General features: G+C 41.7%; 1 protein-coding gene across 4 annotated transcripts in view; it reads right to left on the bottom strand.

Annotated features, from left to right (window-relative positions):
• unc5a (unc-5 netrin receptor A) overlaps positions 1-19,825 on the bottom strand; it is a 164,417-nt gene that overhangs the window by 10,314 nt on the left and 134,278 nt on the right. For 2 of the 4 annotated variants that reach the window (XM_044127925.1, XM_044127927.1), the window contains 5 exons: positions 18,161-18,388; positions 17,128-17,427; positions 12,241-12,328; positions 11,605-11,773; positions 8,197-8,430 (listed from right to left, as the gene is read on the bottom strand). In XM_044127925.1, coding sequence (XP_043983860.1) covers positions 8,197-8,430; positions 11,605-11,773; positions 12,241-12,328; positions 17,128-17,427; positions 18,161-18,388 — 1,019 coding nt within the window. The remainder of the gene's footprint in view (positions 1-8,196; positions 8,431-11,604; positions 11,774-12,240; positions 12,329-17,127; positions 17,428-18,160; positions 18,389-19,825) is intronic. The other 2 variants (XM_044127926.1, XM_044127928.1) reach the window with 1 other exon arrangement.

Below are 19,825 nucleotides of genomic sequence, written 5' to 3'. Positions count from 1 at the left end.
TGTCAGGTGTGTGAGACTCCGTCCAACGGGCTAAATGTGTTATTGGCATTGCAAGATTCATAACATGGAAAAAACGTCAAACAAATACTGCACTCCAAATAGCAATAACACTAATGTTTGGATGATGATATATTGTGCAACCCTCCCTTTGAGGCTCCCTTGTTTTTGGTAAAAAGTCCATCTGAATAAAATTTAGATTCATGTGCAGGATTAAAATGTTACTCAAGTTTAAGGTCAGATTTGTTTTAAAGGCACAAAATCGCTCATTAGGCTTGTTGGCATTTGTAAATTAGTGTATTTCTACTCCACATAGCCAGGAGAAGATGGCTTCTTTTACATACAGGATTTTTAAAACGTGTACAAAACGATCAGCACCAGTCCTAACTTGCTTATGTGTATTAAGGGTCTGTATGTGTGGGTGTGTGTGTGTACACAGGATTTCAACATATGTTGTGGACTAATAGCCGTCTTTACGCCCCATTATCCTGATAACAAATGGCAGTGTGAACTGGCTAATAGACGAGAAGCTAAATTTGACCACGCTATTTACTCCTTCTGAGCAAAAACAATGCAAGCTTTCGAATATGCTTATCAAATCACACATTAATCACCTGGGAGCTGAATCTGAGTTTCACATTCTCTTCAACTATAACCACGTGGAGCAACAGACGCATTAGGATGCATGAGACGAGCGAGAAATTCAAGAGAGAAGCTCCCTTTTGTTCTGAGGGAATTAAAAAAAAAAAAAAAAAAAAGCTCTTGGTGTGTGTGAAGACTGTGAATTCAGAGTCCGACAGAGCCAAGACCACCCCGGCATTCAACGAGCCTGGCTAAAGAGAGCAGGATGGAGCGAAGATGGAGTGAAAAGAGCAGAAGAGACAGAGGGAGCTTAACATTTGTGTCTCCAGGTCACTAAAGTGGCCAGCTTTAGCAGGAGAGATAACAGGATTACTGCAATCACGGCCAAAGTTTTCTATGACTTCAACCCTTTTCATTCCCACTCCTCCACTCCTCGCTCCATCCCTCCCCGCAGCCCCCCGTCCTGCTGGCATAGACCGGAGCTGGAACTGTGATGGACTGGGGCCGGGCTCCACTGGGAAACAAGAGACACTCGTACAGCTAATCTCCTCAGCCTGGTGCTGACAGAAAGAGGTTAGTGGCTGCACCAAATTCTCTCTTGCAATAATAAAAAGAAAACAACAACAACAACAACAAAAAAAAACTGTCAGGAAAAAAAATAAAATAACTCAAGCCAAACAAATCAAAAGTAAAGCCCTATAATTTAAGAGCTGGACTTGCACAAAGCTGCAGCTTTTTCTTCTCACAGGAAGGTCAAGCTCTTGGTTGTGGCTTTCTCTTGTACTGGCTTTGTGTATAATAAACTGATTAACTTAACCAGCTCTGATGGGGATTACCAGCTGCGTTTGATCAGTTAATTACTCAAGCTACATGCTGTCTGAAACACAGAAGCTGTAACACCCTTATGAACTCACATCCAACCCTCTACTAACAGCAACACTGTGCCCTCGTGTCTAAAAATGTGCCTTTGCAGGGCCTATCCATTTCCAGAGCAGCTCTTTTCAGGCAAATGTATTTGTTTATAGAGAGTAGGCTGGCTATGTGGGCTCCATAAATCTGTGTATTTGTCAGCAGGATGTGACAGGCTTTTCCTCTCTGACTGAGAGTCTATCAGTCTGAGCTCCAGTGGCCGTGCCCGCTACAGTCAACTCTGATTAATAACTACAAATAGAAGGGACTTGTCTGCTCAGAAATAAATGGGGACTGTATTTGCTTGGGAAAAGATGCACATTTCTGCCTGATAAATCACAGAGGAGGATGAAAGAGAACGGCAACACGGGAGCACAGAAATATAATGTAGGAACAATTTCTCAGCATGGCTCGGTAATAAAGCTGACTGCCTTGTTTAACTTAATGCCACCAATTACTCGCATGTGCTCTTCTGTCTCATCTCTCGATCTCTCTGTCTGTCTATTTCTCTGTCTTTTATATATATATATGTATATATATATAATTTTATTTTGCTAGAATAGCTGTAACTTTTCTGATGGATGGATCAAAAAAGCTGTTTGTATTACACTCTGCACATGCTTCCTTTCCATCTCTTGACACATGAAAGCAAAAGTCTCCTCCTCTGATGTACGTGGCTGCTCTAGAGGTAGCAAAGCAAGTCATAGTGGGAGCACATAAACAGTTTACAAGCCTGTGAAAATGAAAATCACAATAATCTCCAGAGGTCAAATGGTGCACGTAAGAATCTGCGGGCAATTTTCTAACCAGTGTGACACGCAAATAAACACCCAATTTACATACATTTTACAATAACTGCATGGATAATAATGACACATTTTTAAGGTCAGACGTTTTAGATATGTGGGGACGATACTGAGTTAAATGTTAAGAGTTTCTGCAGGTTACACTTTTGGAGCGCTTCATTGTGCCTTGAAGCATTATATAAACATAATTAAAGAATTTAAAAATGAAAAATTTGGGGATTTTTCTTAAAGTCGAATTGTGCGCGGTCAGTGTATTACCTGCAGTGGTAGTGCTCTTAGTTTACATAAACATCTGAAATCAGGGAATCGGTAACAAGACATGAAAATCCAGCTTGGCTGATTTCGAGTATTTAATTCAAAAGTGGAGAAAACGGAGAGTAACAATAATGAGGACTGAGTCTGGCTCTGCAGCAGCCCTTTGCAGTCCAGGCTTAGCTTAAGAGGAAGCCCAGACCATAAACACACAGATCCTGTCCTGTCATAGTTTCACTGACTGACTGTATCACAAAACATAATCATTTTATTAATCCATGTCATCTCAATCTTGATTTCTTTAAGACAATAGCCAGAGGAGACTCTGTTCAAAAGCAGATTTCTGCCGTCCTAGAGCCACTGAGCCATGCACAAGCTATTTGATACATTTCTGCAGTGGTGCCACATTTGCATAAGACACTTACTGACAAAAAAGTCTGTGGTTATTAGATTGGCGAACTGTGTGGATCCACAGGGTGTCACTAATTATCTTCCATGTGAGACAGGTGTTGCATAACAGAACATGTTCGATCCATAAAGTGAATAAAGGACATCCGCGTGAGCCGCTATAAAGTTCATTTTGTTTCACTGCATTCCATTTGCTTTGGATACTAACTCTGGCTGAGCTTTCTGCACATGCAGAAATAATGTGGCGTCAGGTTCATAAAGCAGTGTTCAAGAAAATAAAGTCACATTCAAGATAAAGTTGTTATAATCTGCTGTGGAGCCGTCTCCATCAAGACCTTCTGTAAGATCAACTCTATTGAGAACTTTAGTCTCTTTCTGCAAAGTGAGGATGTTTAGACTCCTGTCTACAACAGGTAAGACACTGACAAGTGGTAACTCCTGCACAGAATCCTGCTTCAAAAAAAAAAAAAACACCCTATAAGTCTAAAAAGTACAGTCGTATATTAGCTGCAGGGAAGATAATCATTTCTAACAGAACCTCACTTCACAAACTCTGAGCTATTCCTTCAATAGGTGAATATAAACTAGGATTAAAATAATTTTTTTACACTGTAAGCTTGTCTTTTCTTATGTTTTAATGTTTTTATCACCAATACTAAAGCTCAGCATGCACATGTATGTCATTTATGTACATCATACAAGTGTGAAACAAATGAAAACAAAGAAAATTCCAAATAAAACTCTAGGATTTTAAAATGTTTATATGTTTTATGGGGGTGCAACAATGTTGTTTCATTTTACCATTACTGTTTGGCCATGAAGCAAAAAGACACATGACCTTAAAGATGAAAACATTAAACTAGGAACAAATTGTGATGAGTGGATAGGAATTTGAAGTCATGATTATATCATTTATTTATTTATTTAAATAAAAATCCATGTAAAAGTTCCTTTTAATTATTTTTAACAGGATATGTCAGATTTTGGTCCTTTTGCAGATAATTTTGAACATGGCTCTAATATATGTTCCCTGTAATATGCTAAAAGGGATTACTAATTATGTAAAAAAAAACAAACAAAAAAAAACAACTAAACAAAGCAATAAATAAACTACTAGCCAATTAGCAAACTCATTGTAGCTAAACCAGGAGGAAGTATGAGGTTTATAGAAATTTAGTAATAAAGTTCTGGAAAACCTAAAATGTGTGACTTAAAAAGGAACGTCTACACAATGCAAAGACAGAAAATATCCTAGCAGTTTATATAACAGCAGACAGTTTGCTAAAGTAAAGCTGCATGTGTGAAGAAATAATAAAAATAAAAAAAATCGTTGAATTAAAAGCTCACAATGATCCCTCAAAAGTCCAAACACATTTCTCCTCCTTACAAAAAAATCTGATTTGTGCTTCAACCTCTGAAAAATAAATCCAACAGAATGTGGGTGGCTTCTAAACCACTGTTCATGTTTGGGTTTTTTTTGTTCTAAAGCACAACACTTGACTCCCAAAACGCAGACATGTGGGCGTACGGGAATAACGCCTAGGTTTCGACAAACCCAAAGATAATTTTGTTATCGCTCTGCTGTTCTGTGGAAAAACATCCTCGGATTTTCCATCCTTTGTACACAAGTCTGCGTGTGAAATTCAGAGCACCTCAGGTAAATTCTCCCTTCCTGAAGAGACACCTTTGTTTGCACCTTTCCAGTTAATTAGACGTTGCTGATAGCTGTCTGTGTGCCGGGCTGAAGGCTCGGTTCACCGCAGGTGCTTTCTGTCAGTCGCGACATGGCAAAACATCAGTGAAGCTCTCCCACCGGTCTAGCTGGGAACAACCCGAGTGCACAGTGAGGGCGCAACCAAACGGCGGTCATGTCGCCTCTGCTGCTGTGCCAGCCTTGGCTGGGCCCATCAAGTGTGGGACACACATTAAATATTAACTTAATTGGTCCCCGCAGAGCCCTGCTAACATATGGCAGGCATCAGACGGAAATGTCACCATTTCCCCAGAGCTCCCGTACACTTAGGATCAAAGACAATACCATTGGTTCTAATCTGCTGTAATAGTGAGATAAGAGTGAGGCAGGCTTAAGTGTGGGATGCATGTGTGTGTGTCTGTCATCCTCCCTGATGGAGGCTTGTCAGAGGAGACAGACAGCCAGCGATAGAGGGAGCAGCTCAGCCTTCTTTTTAGTCTCTGCAGTTTTCTTGCTTCAGAACAGCAATTTTTTTTTCGCCGCTGAACTCCCTTTAGAAGTACAGCTTGCTTAATTCTTGGAAACCTGCCTGAAAAACAAGGTGCTGTGGTGCTGTCAGAACATTCACATTCAGTGGAGGTGTACCACAGACGAGTACATCCACAGCTACTCCACTGTGCCACCTACTGTGGCATGCTACACTTAACTCTACTGGCAGCCCGAGTGAGGGACTAATCATAAAAGGTGCATTTTAAAGATAGTGATTAGTGATTAGGCCCGACCTCTCCAGGGAAGTTTAATCTCCACTCAAAGTGGTGAATGTACTTGCCAAATGAGCTGCTCCCTTTGTAATAGCACCAAGAGCAGCGTGGAGTCGAGATTACTAAACAGTGAGGGCCGCGTTTTAAATCACTCACTAAAAACTACAAAGCCCCGGAGACGCCGTGGCTTACCACAGAACCAGGTTGTGTGAGAGACGGGCAGCTAATGCACTCAAGGGCGTCGGGGGAGACGCGGAATATGGCGAGCGCGAGTGCTGAAGTCAACAAGCTCAGATGTCCTTTTCCTGGCTGAGAGCGGCAGAACGAGAGCTAACTAGAGGAAAGGGCGGCGAGAAAGAGGGTTTTTTTTTTTGGCCTCTGAAAGCCTTCCTGCATCCAGTGCTGAACACACAAGGTCACGGCTGCAGTAATGCTCGACCAAACTGCCACCAGGTTAACTGATGATCTGACTGCCAGCGAGCGTATAGCTTGACATCCATCAAAGAAATAGTTGTTGTTTTTTTTTTCTTTTCTTTAAATGTGCCAAATTTCTCACATGTTGCATTAGAAGAACTGGAAAGGCTTTAAATTCTTTTAAAAGCTATGTGAAAACAAGTAAAGAAAGTGAGATATGACGCCTTGCAAGGATGCACTCTTTTCACATTTTGTTGCACTGAGACAGACGCTCTTTCTGGTATATTTTATTGGAATTTTTAGTGATAAAGCAACACAAAATAGTACAGAATGGTGACGTTTAAGAGATAGGTGGTTTTCAAAAGTTTTCACAGATTAGTATGTAAGTAAAACTTTACATATGCAGCACCTTTTCATACATAAAATCATAGAATTTCACAAGAACCAAAATCGCATAAAGCAACAAGACAAATGAATAATTTAAAAAATATGTTTTCAACTGGCTTTTAAGAGGAAAACAGACTCTGAGGGGCCACTCAACAGAACATTTTGTCTTCATTTGTTTACAGCTCAGTAAGGGGAACCATAAGCAGGCCCTGGTCACCGGACCTTGGGGTACATTGGGGTCAGTAGCCATGTGATATAACCTGGTGCTTGTCCACAAAGAGCTCCAAGTCGATAAAAGAATCCCAAATTGGACTCTACTGTATATAGAATTATTTTATCAATATTAAGAGTCACATGTAAAAATTATATCACATGCATCAATTTGTGTTCAGTCCCCTTCAATCTGATGCCCTCAAATGAAACACAAAGTTCACTGTTGGTCAGGACAATGACCCTGATCATCCAACCTCCATCGCAGTGGGATTCTTTAGAACGAAGCACAATCCCATGTTAAAATGCGAATGGAAAAATTGAGAATCTGTTGGAGAACTTGTTGTTCACAGATAATCTCCATCCAATCAAACTGATTTAGTATCTTTCAGGTGCTCTGACCTTGCATCTTACATGCTACTGTAACATCTAACCAAGTGACTGTCATGGCAGCAGATGCTCAAATCTGACCAAAACTCGCCCCAAAATACTAAAAGCCACAGAGTATGAGAAGAAAACAGGTATTCATTGCACTTGTATGCACTTATCATCATTGCAAGAACTTCTAACATCACGCATCCCTATTGAGCCTGGAGCCCATATACTTCCCAGAAGTACGGAGCCTGTAGAAACAAACCGCAAAGGTCTTGAAGCTGTAATGTCTGCAGAGTCAGTTCTACAAAGTATTAAGCCAGCTTTGCTGAATATAAACCTTGTCACCTTTCTATTTGGTGAAAAAAAAAAAAAAATCACAATAATTCATTAGTTTGGGTTAACTTTTCTTTGATCAAATCTCGCTAAAATACATTCACGGCTCACAAAATGAGCATGAACACTTCCGTTGCCGTACATCAGCAGAGGCATTTGCAGCTCTCACCTCATCATCATCTTCCTGACTTGTGTGCTAATTTCAGCGTGAACTCTGAGTGACTTCCACTGTTTATGGCCTGCAGGCATCGTGATGGTGTTGCACCTTTACATGCGCGGGTCGGCCATTACAGAGCAGCCGAAGTGGATTCTAGTGGAAGAGCCACTTGTGGCTGTGGGTGGTGACAGTGGAGGAGAGGAACAGCTTTTGAGAGTGACTGAGAGGTGTGGAGAGAGACTAAACGGAGCACTGGGGGCTGGTGGGGAAAGATTGGGACAGACTCTCCTTTTAATTTACTAATTAACCATGCAAATGAAATCTTAACAGGCTACTCAGAGGCAGTCCTCCAGGGAGGGAGCAAGGCATTAGCGCTTGATTATACTCTGTCCATGTGGAGAGGAAAAATGGGAAGTAAAATATGTCAGTGCATAAAGTGTTGGAAAACTTATTGGCTCTCAGCAAATGGGCAGATTTGAGGACATCCTTGAGAGGAACCAAAAAAAACAAACATCCCAACAAAACATAAATCAACACCAATAATCACACCACATGAACAGCATTTCTAATTTGATCTGGGATCATATAAATCTGTCGCCAATCCTGGCAAGAAAAACTGTTTAAGAAGTAAATAAATTCTCACACTGAAAGTGGCTTAATAAATCAAAGTTTCATTTTAGCACATTTATTCAGTTGGGGGGAAAAAAATAATTGGTTTTTAGCCAACTCACCAGAGGCACGATTGTTGGTAGTCCAAATAACTTCTTTAAAATGAACGTACCTGAAGGTGGTTTTTAAATTTCACTTTGCGCTCGGGTTTTCAGAGTATCCATGGACGAATCTTATTACAGGACGTGCTCAAATTAAACAAACGAGTAAACACTCGCTGAAGGCGATCGAGGAGCGGCGTACCTTGAAGACGTCCTGCGTGTCGTCCATGCAGTACACCCGGATGTTGTACTCCAGCGTGGAGCAGTACGCGTCGGAGAAGAGGACGAGCCGCAGGCGCTTGGCTGCGCCCATGTGCAGCGACTCTCCCACCAGGGCGAAGGTGCCCAGCTGCTCTGTGAACAGGCGGCACGTCTCGGCCTCAAGCTGGCAGTAGTAAGGCTCGGACACCAGCTCCTCCCCCATCAGCAGGACGTCCTGGAGGAGAGGAGACAAGAAAACAAGATGTGGATGGAAGGTCAAGCACTCAATTCATGTAGGAGGGAAGGGTAATGTGTTGCCTGATGCATGCATAGGAGTGTGTTTGCAAAGGGCTCGTTAGCAGAGTGGCGCCGCAGAAAGGACCCGAACCACATTGTTCCTGCGGTGTGACATCAAAGCGGAAGGTCTTCGGGGTAATGTTACACAAAGTTCTAGGCAACAGTTCGGATCGGAGGAAAAAAGCAAATACTTTGTTCTCGCTTCAGATTCTCTTCTCACCACAAAGCCGCTTACAACACGCCGACATGAAGCCACATTTTCCTCACACGTCCTATAGAATACCATCAGTTTACTCAATAATGCATGAACGAGATCTTCCATTGACAGGAAAGAAGACCCAAACGGATTCCTGGCGGGAACAGACGGTTCTGGAGGAGGGAAAGGTCGCAGAGGTACAGTGATTATTGGGAGTTTGGGAATTTTCTTCCACATTTCATTGGAGAGTCGATAAGAAAGCTAAAAACAGCCTGCTAATTTATCTGTAAAACAAACATTGCTGATTTCTGATAGCTGACGTGTTAAAAACTAGGCATCTTAAGATGGGAGACCTGTGAAAATGTCACGTTTCAGCCACAGCACTGCACAGCTTCTGTGAGATAATTCCAATGCTCTCTCGGTTACTTTGATGGAAATGAACTGGGCCCAAGGTGACAACATTTTCTCTAAAATCACATCATGCCTGTTGACTGACTCTTCCTATTAGCCCACCACGCTAAAGAGAGAATTGTGCCTGCCAAATGTGCAGCGAGCCCCTCTAGGATCGATTCACACAGACACCATCTACATCAATAGAATTAGTATCGACACGATTCATTTTCTATGCAACCACAATGGAGTCTTATTTCTTTATTGTCTTAATATTTTCTCTGTGAAACAGAAGCTTGGTTTTGCAGCGGAAAGGTTAATTTCTTCATCTGTATGCGTTGTGTTTTCCACATCTCTCCTATTGCGCTACATTTTTGTGATTTCTTTCCAATAGATCTGCATTACCTGCTCATTTGCACCCATCTGTTTCCTCTTTCTTTCTGCTCTCCGTTTCTGTCACACTCCTGTGCCTCCTTCCACTCTCATTCTCTCGTCCACCTGGCGCTTCTTTACCGTAGTGGCCATCGCAGTCGGGCTATATTTGGCCCGTCTGATGATTAAAAGTGCTGGTCTAACCTCAGCCTCAGACAGGCCAATCCATCCCACAGACACCCCACCGCTGCCACACGGAGGGCGGGGAGAGGCTGAATAATTTATGCACAATATCGAACATGAAAGAAGACCTAGTAACACTCCAAAGCCCACCAGCACCCTTTAAAATCTCTCTGGGTTGTTGAGATGGGTATACTGCCTCGATCCGGCGTTTGCTTTGTGTGAAGCTGTGTGCACACCAAGGGCTGTTCTCGGCTAGATTCACGGGCAACGTTCAAATTTCATGGGTAGAAAAACAGGAAGAAAACTCTGCAAATTGGAAGCAGCAGTCGACAACGGTCAAGGAGCACTCAGAAGAGCACTTTGAAGATGAGTAATTTGCTTACAGAATTTCTATTTTCACAATCATGTTGCCAAGCAAACCTTTAGCTGGAGCGAAGCAGCCGACGGACAGCACACAGCAAGTATCCCCACTTCCTTCACCTTTCTTTTGTCGCTTTAGAACTACAAACTTTTTATGCTTTTTTTTGTGAGTTTATGTGGTAGACCGACACAAAGCAGGAGCAAAAATGAGCATGATTCTGATTAATCTATTTTTGAGTACATTGCAAAAGGTGCGTGCATTTGTTTTCAGCTCCCTTTATTGGGATTCATATCGGTGTCATCAATCTCAGTGTAAAACCAGCTGCTCTGTGAAGACCTCAGAGGTTTGTTAGAGAACATTAGTGAGCAAACAGCATCATAAAGACCAAGAAACACAGCAGACAGGTCAGGGAGAAAGTTTAAAGCAGGGTTAGGTTATAAAACAATGTAACACGCAGCTCTATTCAATCCATCATCTGAAAATGGAAAGAGCCTGGCACAGCTGGAAACCTACTAAGACACAACAATTCACCTACACTGACAGGCCGGGCAAGGACACAAATAATCAGATAAGCAGCCCAAATAGGTAACCTGGAGGAGCTGTAGGGATCCATTCCTCAGCTCACAGAGGGGAATCTGTCGACACAATAAATGTTAGTTCTGCACTAGACGAAACCGATTTAAATGGAAGAGTGGTAAGAAAAAGAAATCAATGTGTTCTGTTTGCCACGAGCCATGTAGAGAGCGTGGTGAACATGTGGAAGCTGGAGCTGCGATTCAATGCGACAAAATTAAACATGCATGTGTGGAACAACATGATCCTTCTGAACACCCAGTTCCCACTGTGAAACATGGAGTGGCTGTATCATGCTGTGGGACAGGGAAGCTACTCAGAGAGTAAAAACCTGGCAGGATGTGGCAGAGTTTCACCAGCTAACAAGGCCACAACAAACAACCCAAGCTACAAGCTATGGTTCAGGTCACAGCATCACCATGTGGTAAATTACCAAAGTCAGCGTTTGGGCCCCTATGCAAACTGAGGGAGCTTAAACAATTTTGGAAAGATCGGCCAAAAATCTCAGTGCAGATTAAACAGACTTACACCAAAACACACAAAGCTTTACCAGCAGCAAAAGGTCATTCTATAAATCATTATCGGAAATAGAATAAATAGAAACACTTTTCAGATTTTCATTTGTAAATACTTCGGTAATCATGCAGGATTTTCTTTTCACTTCAGAATTTCATAGTATTTTTTAGTATTAAGTCAGATAAAATCCAGTAACACACATTTTGAGATTTGGTAGAACGACAACAAAATGTGAAAAAAAACATGCAGGGTGTATAAATATATATATATATATAATATATATATATATATATATACTTCTTCGAGGCCCTTTCCTTTAATTTAAACCCTGTGGAGGAGTAGTGAGGAGTCCGTTAGTCAGCTGGGTGTGTTGCAGTGTGCATTTCAAGTCACGAGCAGGAAAAGTTTGCACTTTTCACACAGAAACAATCAATAAGTTCAGTAATACTTCACAGATACACTGACTAGAGGCTTTGTCTTCCTACAAAAGGATTTGTGCTGGAGCTGCAGTAGACGCTCACCTCCCAAGCGCCCTCGTAGTTCTGCTTCTTGAGGCGGACGGCCCAGTTATCGAGGCACGCATCAAAGCAGTGGTCCATGCTGAGGATAACTGGCCGGCTCAGGACCACCCCCGGAGGGCCGCAGCTCACAATGGGGCTCAGGAGGGTCTGGCAGCCGGCCAGCGGTAACCTGCGGCAGGAATGTGAAAGAGGTGGATGCATTAAGATGAAGTGGTTGCAATTATTTCGATATTAGAGAGAATTTACAGCTCCTCTTTGAGGCAGGATATGATACTGTCACCTCTGCAAATTATCCAGCAGCTGTAACACGGAATAATTAAAGCCTGCCGGACTCTGAGACGAGCCGGGCCAACGCGTGAGGACTGAGAAACATCACAGCACCATCTCGGCAGGCTGCAGCGGCTCTGCTTCCAGAGGATGAGCGCGGCGAGCCAGATAGACGTTGCTTTCCAAACAATTCATTTAACTTAAACAGCGCACATCCTTGTAAAAGGCTATGTTATTTATTTACATCCCTCCTCCACAGCACTGGCAGAGCCTCTTAAGCCGTTCCTAATGGAACAGTAGAGCATCAAAACAAACAGCCTGGTGGCATTCAGGGAAGACTGCCAGTTAGACAGCGCTAAAGAGACCCACCTTAAATCTTCCTTCCGCTGAACAGTGAGATAAATCTCATAGATCTTTCCTCTGGGGATGGCCTCGGGAGGAATGAGCAGGCTGATTCCTAATGCAAATAACAACAAAAGAGAGAGAAGTGGGGGGGAAGCAGAGGGAGTGTGAGCGAGTGGGGGACAGGCTCATTTGTTCTGACTGAACAGTGCTTCTGTCATCTCACAAAGGGAGCCAGCCCACTCGACAAACTGTACGCATGAAAAAACAAAACAAAACCCAAAACAACAAAACTAAACAAAAATCCAAATCTATTCTGAAGGTCAGAGGCAGCCTCCTTCAGGTGCAGCGGATGCAAAATCTGTGCGCCGGCAGCCGTGGCGGCACACGTCCCCGATGTCAACAATTAGCTGAGACAAAAGCGCGCGCTGCAGCACGGTTTAAATGTCCTCCGTCTGCCACAAAGTAGATAATTGAGACCATGGAACAGACTACTTCAGGAAAATTGCACTTCCCCAGGAGAGTGTTAGAAAATGCACGTCGGAGAATACAGAGAGATATTGAAGCAGTTTGAGTGCTGCGGCATTCATGTTGTGATTCTTCTGCTAAAATTACCCACTCTGAATGGCATTTAAAATGTGGGCCAAACAGTGAATGTGACACTATTTTAACAATCTCTCAGTTTTAAACCGGGTCTGTTAGTCATGAGGCTGCGTCGGATTGAATTGGGCGAAGGTGCCTGATTGTTGGCGTCCGCGCCTGAATCTGTAAAGAGCGCGCGCTCGCTCTGAAGCTGTGATGAATGACAGAATAACTCCTTTGAGTGAATGCATGCGAGTGTAAGATTTCTTTCCTTCTTGTGTCCCTATGAGAAGATAGGTGCCAATGCGTGGTATAGTCAACATGGCTTTGAGTTAATCCATGCATAAAATATCTGTAAGAGACAGGAAAAACACACGCACACACACACACACACCCAGGGAGAGAGCACTGGGGAAGAAAAACAGAAAAAAAAACCCCTTTCATTCTAGAAGATATTGTCATGCTGGCATCAGCTAATCTGGACAGTCTACAAAGAGCCAAGTGGAAAAACTGTCTTCCAGTATAATTATATAAGCTCTGTTCTCTGCTGCTGGAAGGAGGGGAAAAAAACAGCAGAAAAATCATGGTGGACTTTTTTTTTTGTCAGAAATTGCATCACTTTAACTGTCTTTATTTCTCCATCCAGCCACTTAGAACATGGATGACATTTGTGGACATGGGCTACAATTTCAAACCTTTTCCGGCTGTAGTCAGAATAATGATTGGAATAATTTGTTCGACGTTTTACTCCAGGACTCTTGTCAGGCACAATGTTTTTGCCACAAATTGATTTAATCTCAGAGCATTTGCTTTTAACTATTCATGCTATGCTGTTGAGATGTAGGTTACTGACAAGGCATTGGACCAAATTATTCACTCTAGATTCTGCTAGAGGCAAAGTTCTTGCTTTCTCAATTAAATTTTTAAAGCTTCCATGCAGACTTTTCAAAAGTATCAATCGTAATCGCTGTAGTTTATCTCACACACACGCACACAATTCAGGTTTTCTGTTGTTTTTGCTATATTTTTTTGTAAGTTGTTATTTATTTAAAAAAATGCAACCCACCAATATAAAGCTTCCATGTGATAAAGTCTCTGGTGAAAACATATAAGGGTCAGATCAGAATGTTCCTTTTTTTTAAAAAATACAAATTCATCTTTCAAAAATGTTAACTTGTATTCTGTACACTGTAAAAACAATCCATAAAATTTACAATAAAATACCGGCAGCTGGCATCTGGTCGTAAATTAGAGATGATTTTTAATTTATTTTTTTACAGTGTACAGTTGCAACCAAATATTTGAGCCATTATGTAAGAACATTGTGTGCAGATATGCATTAAACCTATCAGAAAAATCCAAAGCGGACTTTAAACACACTGATAGCAGCTAATGTTTTGAGTGTTTTTATTCTCCCTGTTTAGTTCAGCTAAACATTCCTTAGCCATATCTAACATGGTTTGTTTTGTCAGCAGAGCCAAATTCTGACTTAAACATGTGCGATTGAAACTCTTAAAGCTTCACAATCTGTGGTGAAATCCTTTAAACGAATTAAAAAAAGACATTATGAGTCTGAGAAAAAAAAACCAATCATGGCTGATCAGCTCAATTCTTTTGCCTCTTTGTCGTCATCGGCCCAAACACACAAATGTGCGATTTGTTTTACTCAGTGCGCTTTTTACAGCCCGGGAGAGTATTTTTAACCTATTATAACATGATGGAATATATTTCTCCACCAGTTACAGTTTAGCAGGTGCCTCAGGTCCAAATGGGTTGGGTATTTAGGGGAAAATGTAGCACACAAACCACCTTAATCACTAGCTAAAAAAAGGACTTTAATGCACTTTTGGGGCCTAATCTTGTCCCTGTGAACGTAATGACTGCTTGTTTCTGCCTTGCATTAAGTCCTCAAACACATTTGCATGTGTGTTATCCTGGTACAAACCTATTAGGGAGCCCATACAAAGGAAGTTTAAATCTGAATAAGACATTGAGGTGTTTATAGGATTCAGCTGTTCCTAATAAACTCTCCTTGTTAACATCCAGTTGGAGACATTAAAGCAGGTGTAATAAAGCGACAGAATGGCCTTTCTCTCAGAGACGTTCTTCATAAACTGTAGCAGCAGATGTTGAATTATTTAGATGATTTATGCATTGTTTGCTTAAAGTTTAGCAGCATTAGAAGAGATTACTTAGATCTCCTTGCCAGACATGAAGAGACTCTCTGTACTGTCCATTTTTACAGAATGGTGAAACTGTTGAATGAACACCCTAAACAGAACGCACTACATGGACCTGACGCCTAAAAATATAACTCCTTGGACCAAAATGTTGATCTGCGGTGCATGTTGTTTACACAGCGCAGTTTCTTTCTTTTATGGGCTTAAAATAAACCATTAAAAACAATACTTATTTACTTATCTGAATGATGATGTGCAGATGACATCAGCTTTTATCAGACCAAATAAGCACAGGCTGTACAAAGCATTCTTCCCTCTTAAATTATTTCATGTTTTGTCACTACAACCAACTTCAAAGTGCTTTATTTCCATTTTAAATAATAGCACAGTATTATGAATGAAAATGCTGCATAGCTTTAAATTTCTTTAAAAAAAAAATACAATCTGGTAAGTAGAAATTTGCATTGAGTCAAAACTTTGCACTGTCACATTTTGCTGCAATTGCAGGTTCAAATCTCTTCCATCAGATTGGATGGCAATCATCCATTTTTGAAGTCTTGCCATGGATCTCAGCCGAATTTAGGTCTTGACTGTGACGGAGAATGTGCTTGGATCTAAACATTTTCATTTTGTAGCAGTTAGCGTAGGGGCGTTGTCCTGCTGGAAGGCGACTCCCTAACAGAGCAACCTTAAGAGCATGATGCTGCCCCCACCATGTTGGGATGATGTTCAGTGTTAGTTTTCCACCACACCTAGCATAGCTGCCAAACATTTACTCTGTCCTCTATACACTGTTTTAAAAATCTAAACTTAGGGCGTGCTGTGGTGACGTAAGGGGTAGCGCGACCCACATTTGGAGGCCTTCAGTCCTTGACGTGGCGGTTGTGGGTTGAATTCCCGGACCCAGCTGACGTTTGCTGCATGTCTTCTCTCCTTCCCCCTTTCCTGTTAGCCTACTTTTGAATAAGTAGGGACACTAGAGCCCACAAAAGACCCCCTGGTGGAGAAAGAAATCTAAATTTTGTCTTGCCCCTCATATAAAAGGCCAGACTGGGGCTACGATCTAAGCTGCAGATCTCTAGAGCTCAGGATTGTTCTTAATGCTGAGCCTGTACGTTTAGGTGGAAGGGAATGTCTTCAGATCTGTAGACGTTCAGTTTTACCACACTGTTTCCTTTTTAACATGATGGACGGAGCTGTGCTCCATGAGGTATTCATATATTATTTCATATTAGAACATGCCTCCACTTTACACAGTTACAATTTTTTTTGTATGATGGTGTTTGTTTACTAGAGAGCTGCACACAAGAGCATTATTTCTACTGAGGTGACTTTTGAATGCAGCAGGATACACTTGGTTTTCTTTAGTGGCCTTTAATTATACTTGACATGGCGCACTTTTTGAGAACCGTTGTATATTTCAAATTCACAATTACACATTACTGTGTGTTGGTCAATAGCATAGAATCCTGTTTTTTCTCTTTTTTTATTTTTTTACCAGATAAAATCCCAATAAAACACTTTGAAGTTTGCAGTTTATGACAGAATACCAAAAAGTTCAAGAGAGAAAAAGGGAAAATGACTCTACACACTAAAAGCCAAAGCAACCAGAATAAAACGACTCAAAGAGAATGGTCAGCTTCTACATTTATTAGATGCTGTAAGAGACAAAGAGGCTTTCCTAACAGCTGATTATAAAGTAATCTGAAAACTACACTTACATTTACCGCTTTAGTCATTAGGATTTTAAAGCCTAAATCTGGACATATTAAAAATGCTACGTTTTTTTTTTTTTCTTTTAAAATATGGACCTATTAAAATCTCATTCTACGTTATCAACTTCATCAGCTTTAATCGTGGCTGGTTGTGGCATTTCAATCTTTTGGAGGACAGAGAGCATTGAGATGTCACGTCATGTAACAGCAATGTGCTTCACAAAAATGATGTCTTAATGAGTTTATAGCCTTTAGTTTATGACAGAATGTGACAAAAAGTAAAAATTATCAACGGATGCTCTTCAAACCATTAACTCCCAAAACACTTATGTGCCAGACTATGGTTCCATCGTCATGACAGGTAGGACAATGTATTAAATCATCTGTACAACAGAGAAGACAGATTAAAGCTAACACAACATGAATGAAGAACCCACCTGTATTGGGGATTGTTAATCTCCCACCCAGGAAGTTGAAAGTCCCGTAGGAGGTGTTGGCCACGTCACGGGGGAGAGTTTTAAAGTAGGTCTGTGTGGACAGCCTGCTCACAAACTCTGTGGTGTCTGAGTTTAGCTTCCCGTTGTGGAGAGTGTGCGATCCGTTGGGAAGCGGGTCCAGCAGAGGCCCGTTGGTCATGGAAAACTTCCCAGCGGTATCATGGCGAGAGCGCAGGGTGCCCTGGTAACTGGTGGTGGTGGTGGTCAGATCAGGCTGGATGGTGAGCAAATGGGAGTTCTCTGTTCGAATAATGAAAACAGAGAGAGGAAAGGAAAAAGGGAGATATGTGAATCTCAATGAGTGGCGGGGGGAGGGAGAGTGGAGGGATTCAGCATCACACAGACAGACCTCACACTCTAAAGCTGTTTGCATCACACACAGAAAACTGAAACAAACACTGAAAGAGACACATGGTTCAGAAAACAGAGCATTCATACAAACACGCATGCTCTACAACACATAAACACAAATTCTACCCAAAGCCACTCAATTTCCACCCCCCACCCTCTCCTGCTCTATCGCTGCCTGTCTTTTTAGCAGCCACACAATCAATCCCAAACAGAACTCAGATGCAGCTTAGCATCCAGAATGCACAAAGGCTTTTTATTTTCACGGTGAATCACAGCCACTGCAACCCAGTTCCCCGTCTCCATCCGCCTCAGACAGTTGTATTTCTATTACTCGCTGTTAAACCTCAGAGGCTCCACACAGGCAGTAAACAGAATGGGTACATTTCCTGACAATGAGGTGGTGGCGAAACATAATGTGCCAGGCAGGCGAATAAAGAGCTCATGAACGGCACACACACAGACACGCCATATCTCTTCCTTGGACCACAGACCCACTGTAAGTGCACTCACACCACCTCCACGACCACAGTTCCAACAGGTTCAGAGCTACATGTGGACGGATGCTTCATGGTCACAGTGGGAAGATGGACAGATGAGGGTAAAACAAAAAAAAGTGTCCTACTGCTGTGGGGAGGCCTTCGTGGCCGTGGTGCCCACACACCTGGCTTGCTGGGCTTAATGCCCATAGGCTGGAAGCCAGTGGTGAGTATGGAGGAGTCCGCCACGTCAGCGTCCAGGCCCTCCTTCTTGCGCCGGTAGACCAGGACGACCACGATGAGCAGCAGGGTCAGACAGAGGGCCACGGCCACCATGCCCACGTACAGCGCCACGTCCTCGGCCCCGCTCACGGCTGCAAGCAGAGAAATTATTAATCAAGACCCTCCAACTGTGTGAGGCGTTTGTTATTTTATTCAAAGGAAAAAGTTTTCTTGAGGACTTCTTTAGCTACGTGAGGTCAGTGTCACATTTAGTGCGGCGGTGCTTTATCGTGCGTGGGGGTTTCTTAATCTAGAAAACTTTAATCTGATAATAGATAACCCAAGATTTATGAAGTGTGGATGGCTTCTGCTTGAATTTGGTTTACAATAAATACCACGGCACAAAAACGGAAGTACAAAGCTGTAAAAACCTAGAGAAACCATTTTTTTGTACTCCTTATTGTCAAAGTACTGTGGCCTGCTCATGTGTCCTTATGTAAGTGAAATCTGTAAGCATTCCTACAACTCTCTTTGTGGTCCTATTAAAGCATATTAATAATGACCTACAGAAACAATGTGTCTCTTTGTTTTTCAAATCATCTGAAGATTCCCTGCTGTGCTTCGGATTATCGTCCTGTTGTATGCCTCAGTTAAAGCCAAACCCCTAATGTCTTTGTGACAGATGGCTTCACAACTGACTCCCAGACTGCAGAGGTAAACAGATGTGTTGCCGGCTCATTGCAAAGATTCCTATGTCACGACGGTGGAAGACAAGCCAATTGCCAATTGAGTCCTTTGGCTTGCATGTAAAACTATGATTTCTTTCTTATTTAATATGCTAAAAGAAGCAATATCTTGGGAATTTGTTGCATGGTAACTAATTATTGCTCCATGGTTATGAAATGTTGTATGTGATGAATCTATGTAATGTATGACTTTTGCACAATATTATTTTATTTTAGATGCGCTCGTATTTGGAAATAAAACCACTGGGGTTGTGCATCTCTGGTTTGTGCCAAACACCTATCCCATCTGGATACACAGCCAACAATGCGATTCACTTTGGAGAAAATAAAAGGTGTCTGAGTCAGTCTTCCATATCTGGCATGTCCTAGTTTCTGCACTGATATTGGCTCATCTTAACATCTCAAAGAACCACATCTGGAAAAATAAATATTTTTCAATACTTTAATTTCTTTCTTCAAACTCATACAAACTTGAAAATACACCCTAAAGATAGTTCTTACTTGACTAAATATGATCCCATTTATTATTTACGAATTATGAGTTCCTCAGGATAATTGCTGATGTCTTTCCCTGTTGACATTACGCTAACACACATCTAATTGCTGCAGGAAAAACTCCTGCTTTCATAAATGTTATCTGAAACACAGAACTTAGCTCCTGCTAATATTCGCTAAGACTACCTACTTAGTTTACATTAGTATGACTTGCTAAAGTTTAAAACTACAAGTAAGTGCACTGACTTTCTCTATGTTGCTCGTCTTTTCTCTTTTACTTATTGTAACACTTGCATGTCAAATGTTAAGATGAAAAAAAAACCAAAACAAGATATGTGGTCTTTATTG

The sequence above is a fragment of the Gambusia affinis genome, linkage group LG09 (genome assembly GCF_019740435.1).
Source record: "Gambusia affinis linkage group LG09, SWU_Gaff_1.0, whole genome shotgun sequence".
In the NCBI taxonomy this organism is placed as follows: domain Eukaryota; kingdom Metazoa; phylum Chordata; class Actinopteri; order Cyprinodontiformes; family Poeciliidae; genus Gambusia; species Gambusia affinis.
Note: the sequence above shows the minus strand (reverse complement) of the source record. Positions and strands in the feature narration are given on the sequence as shown.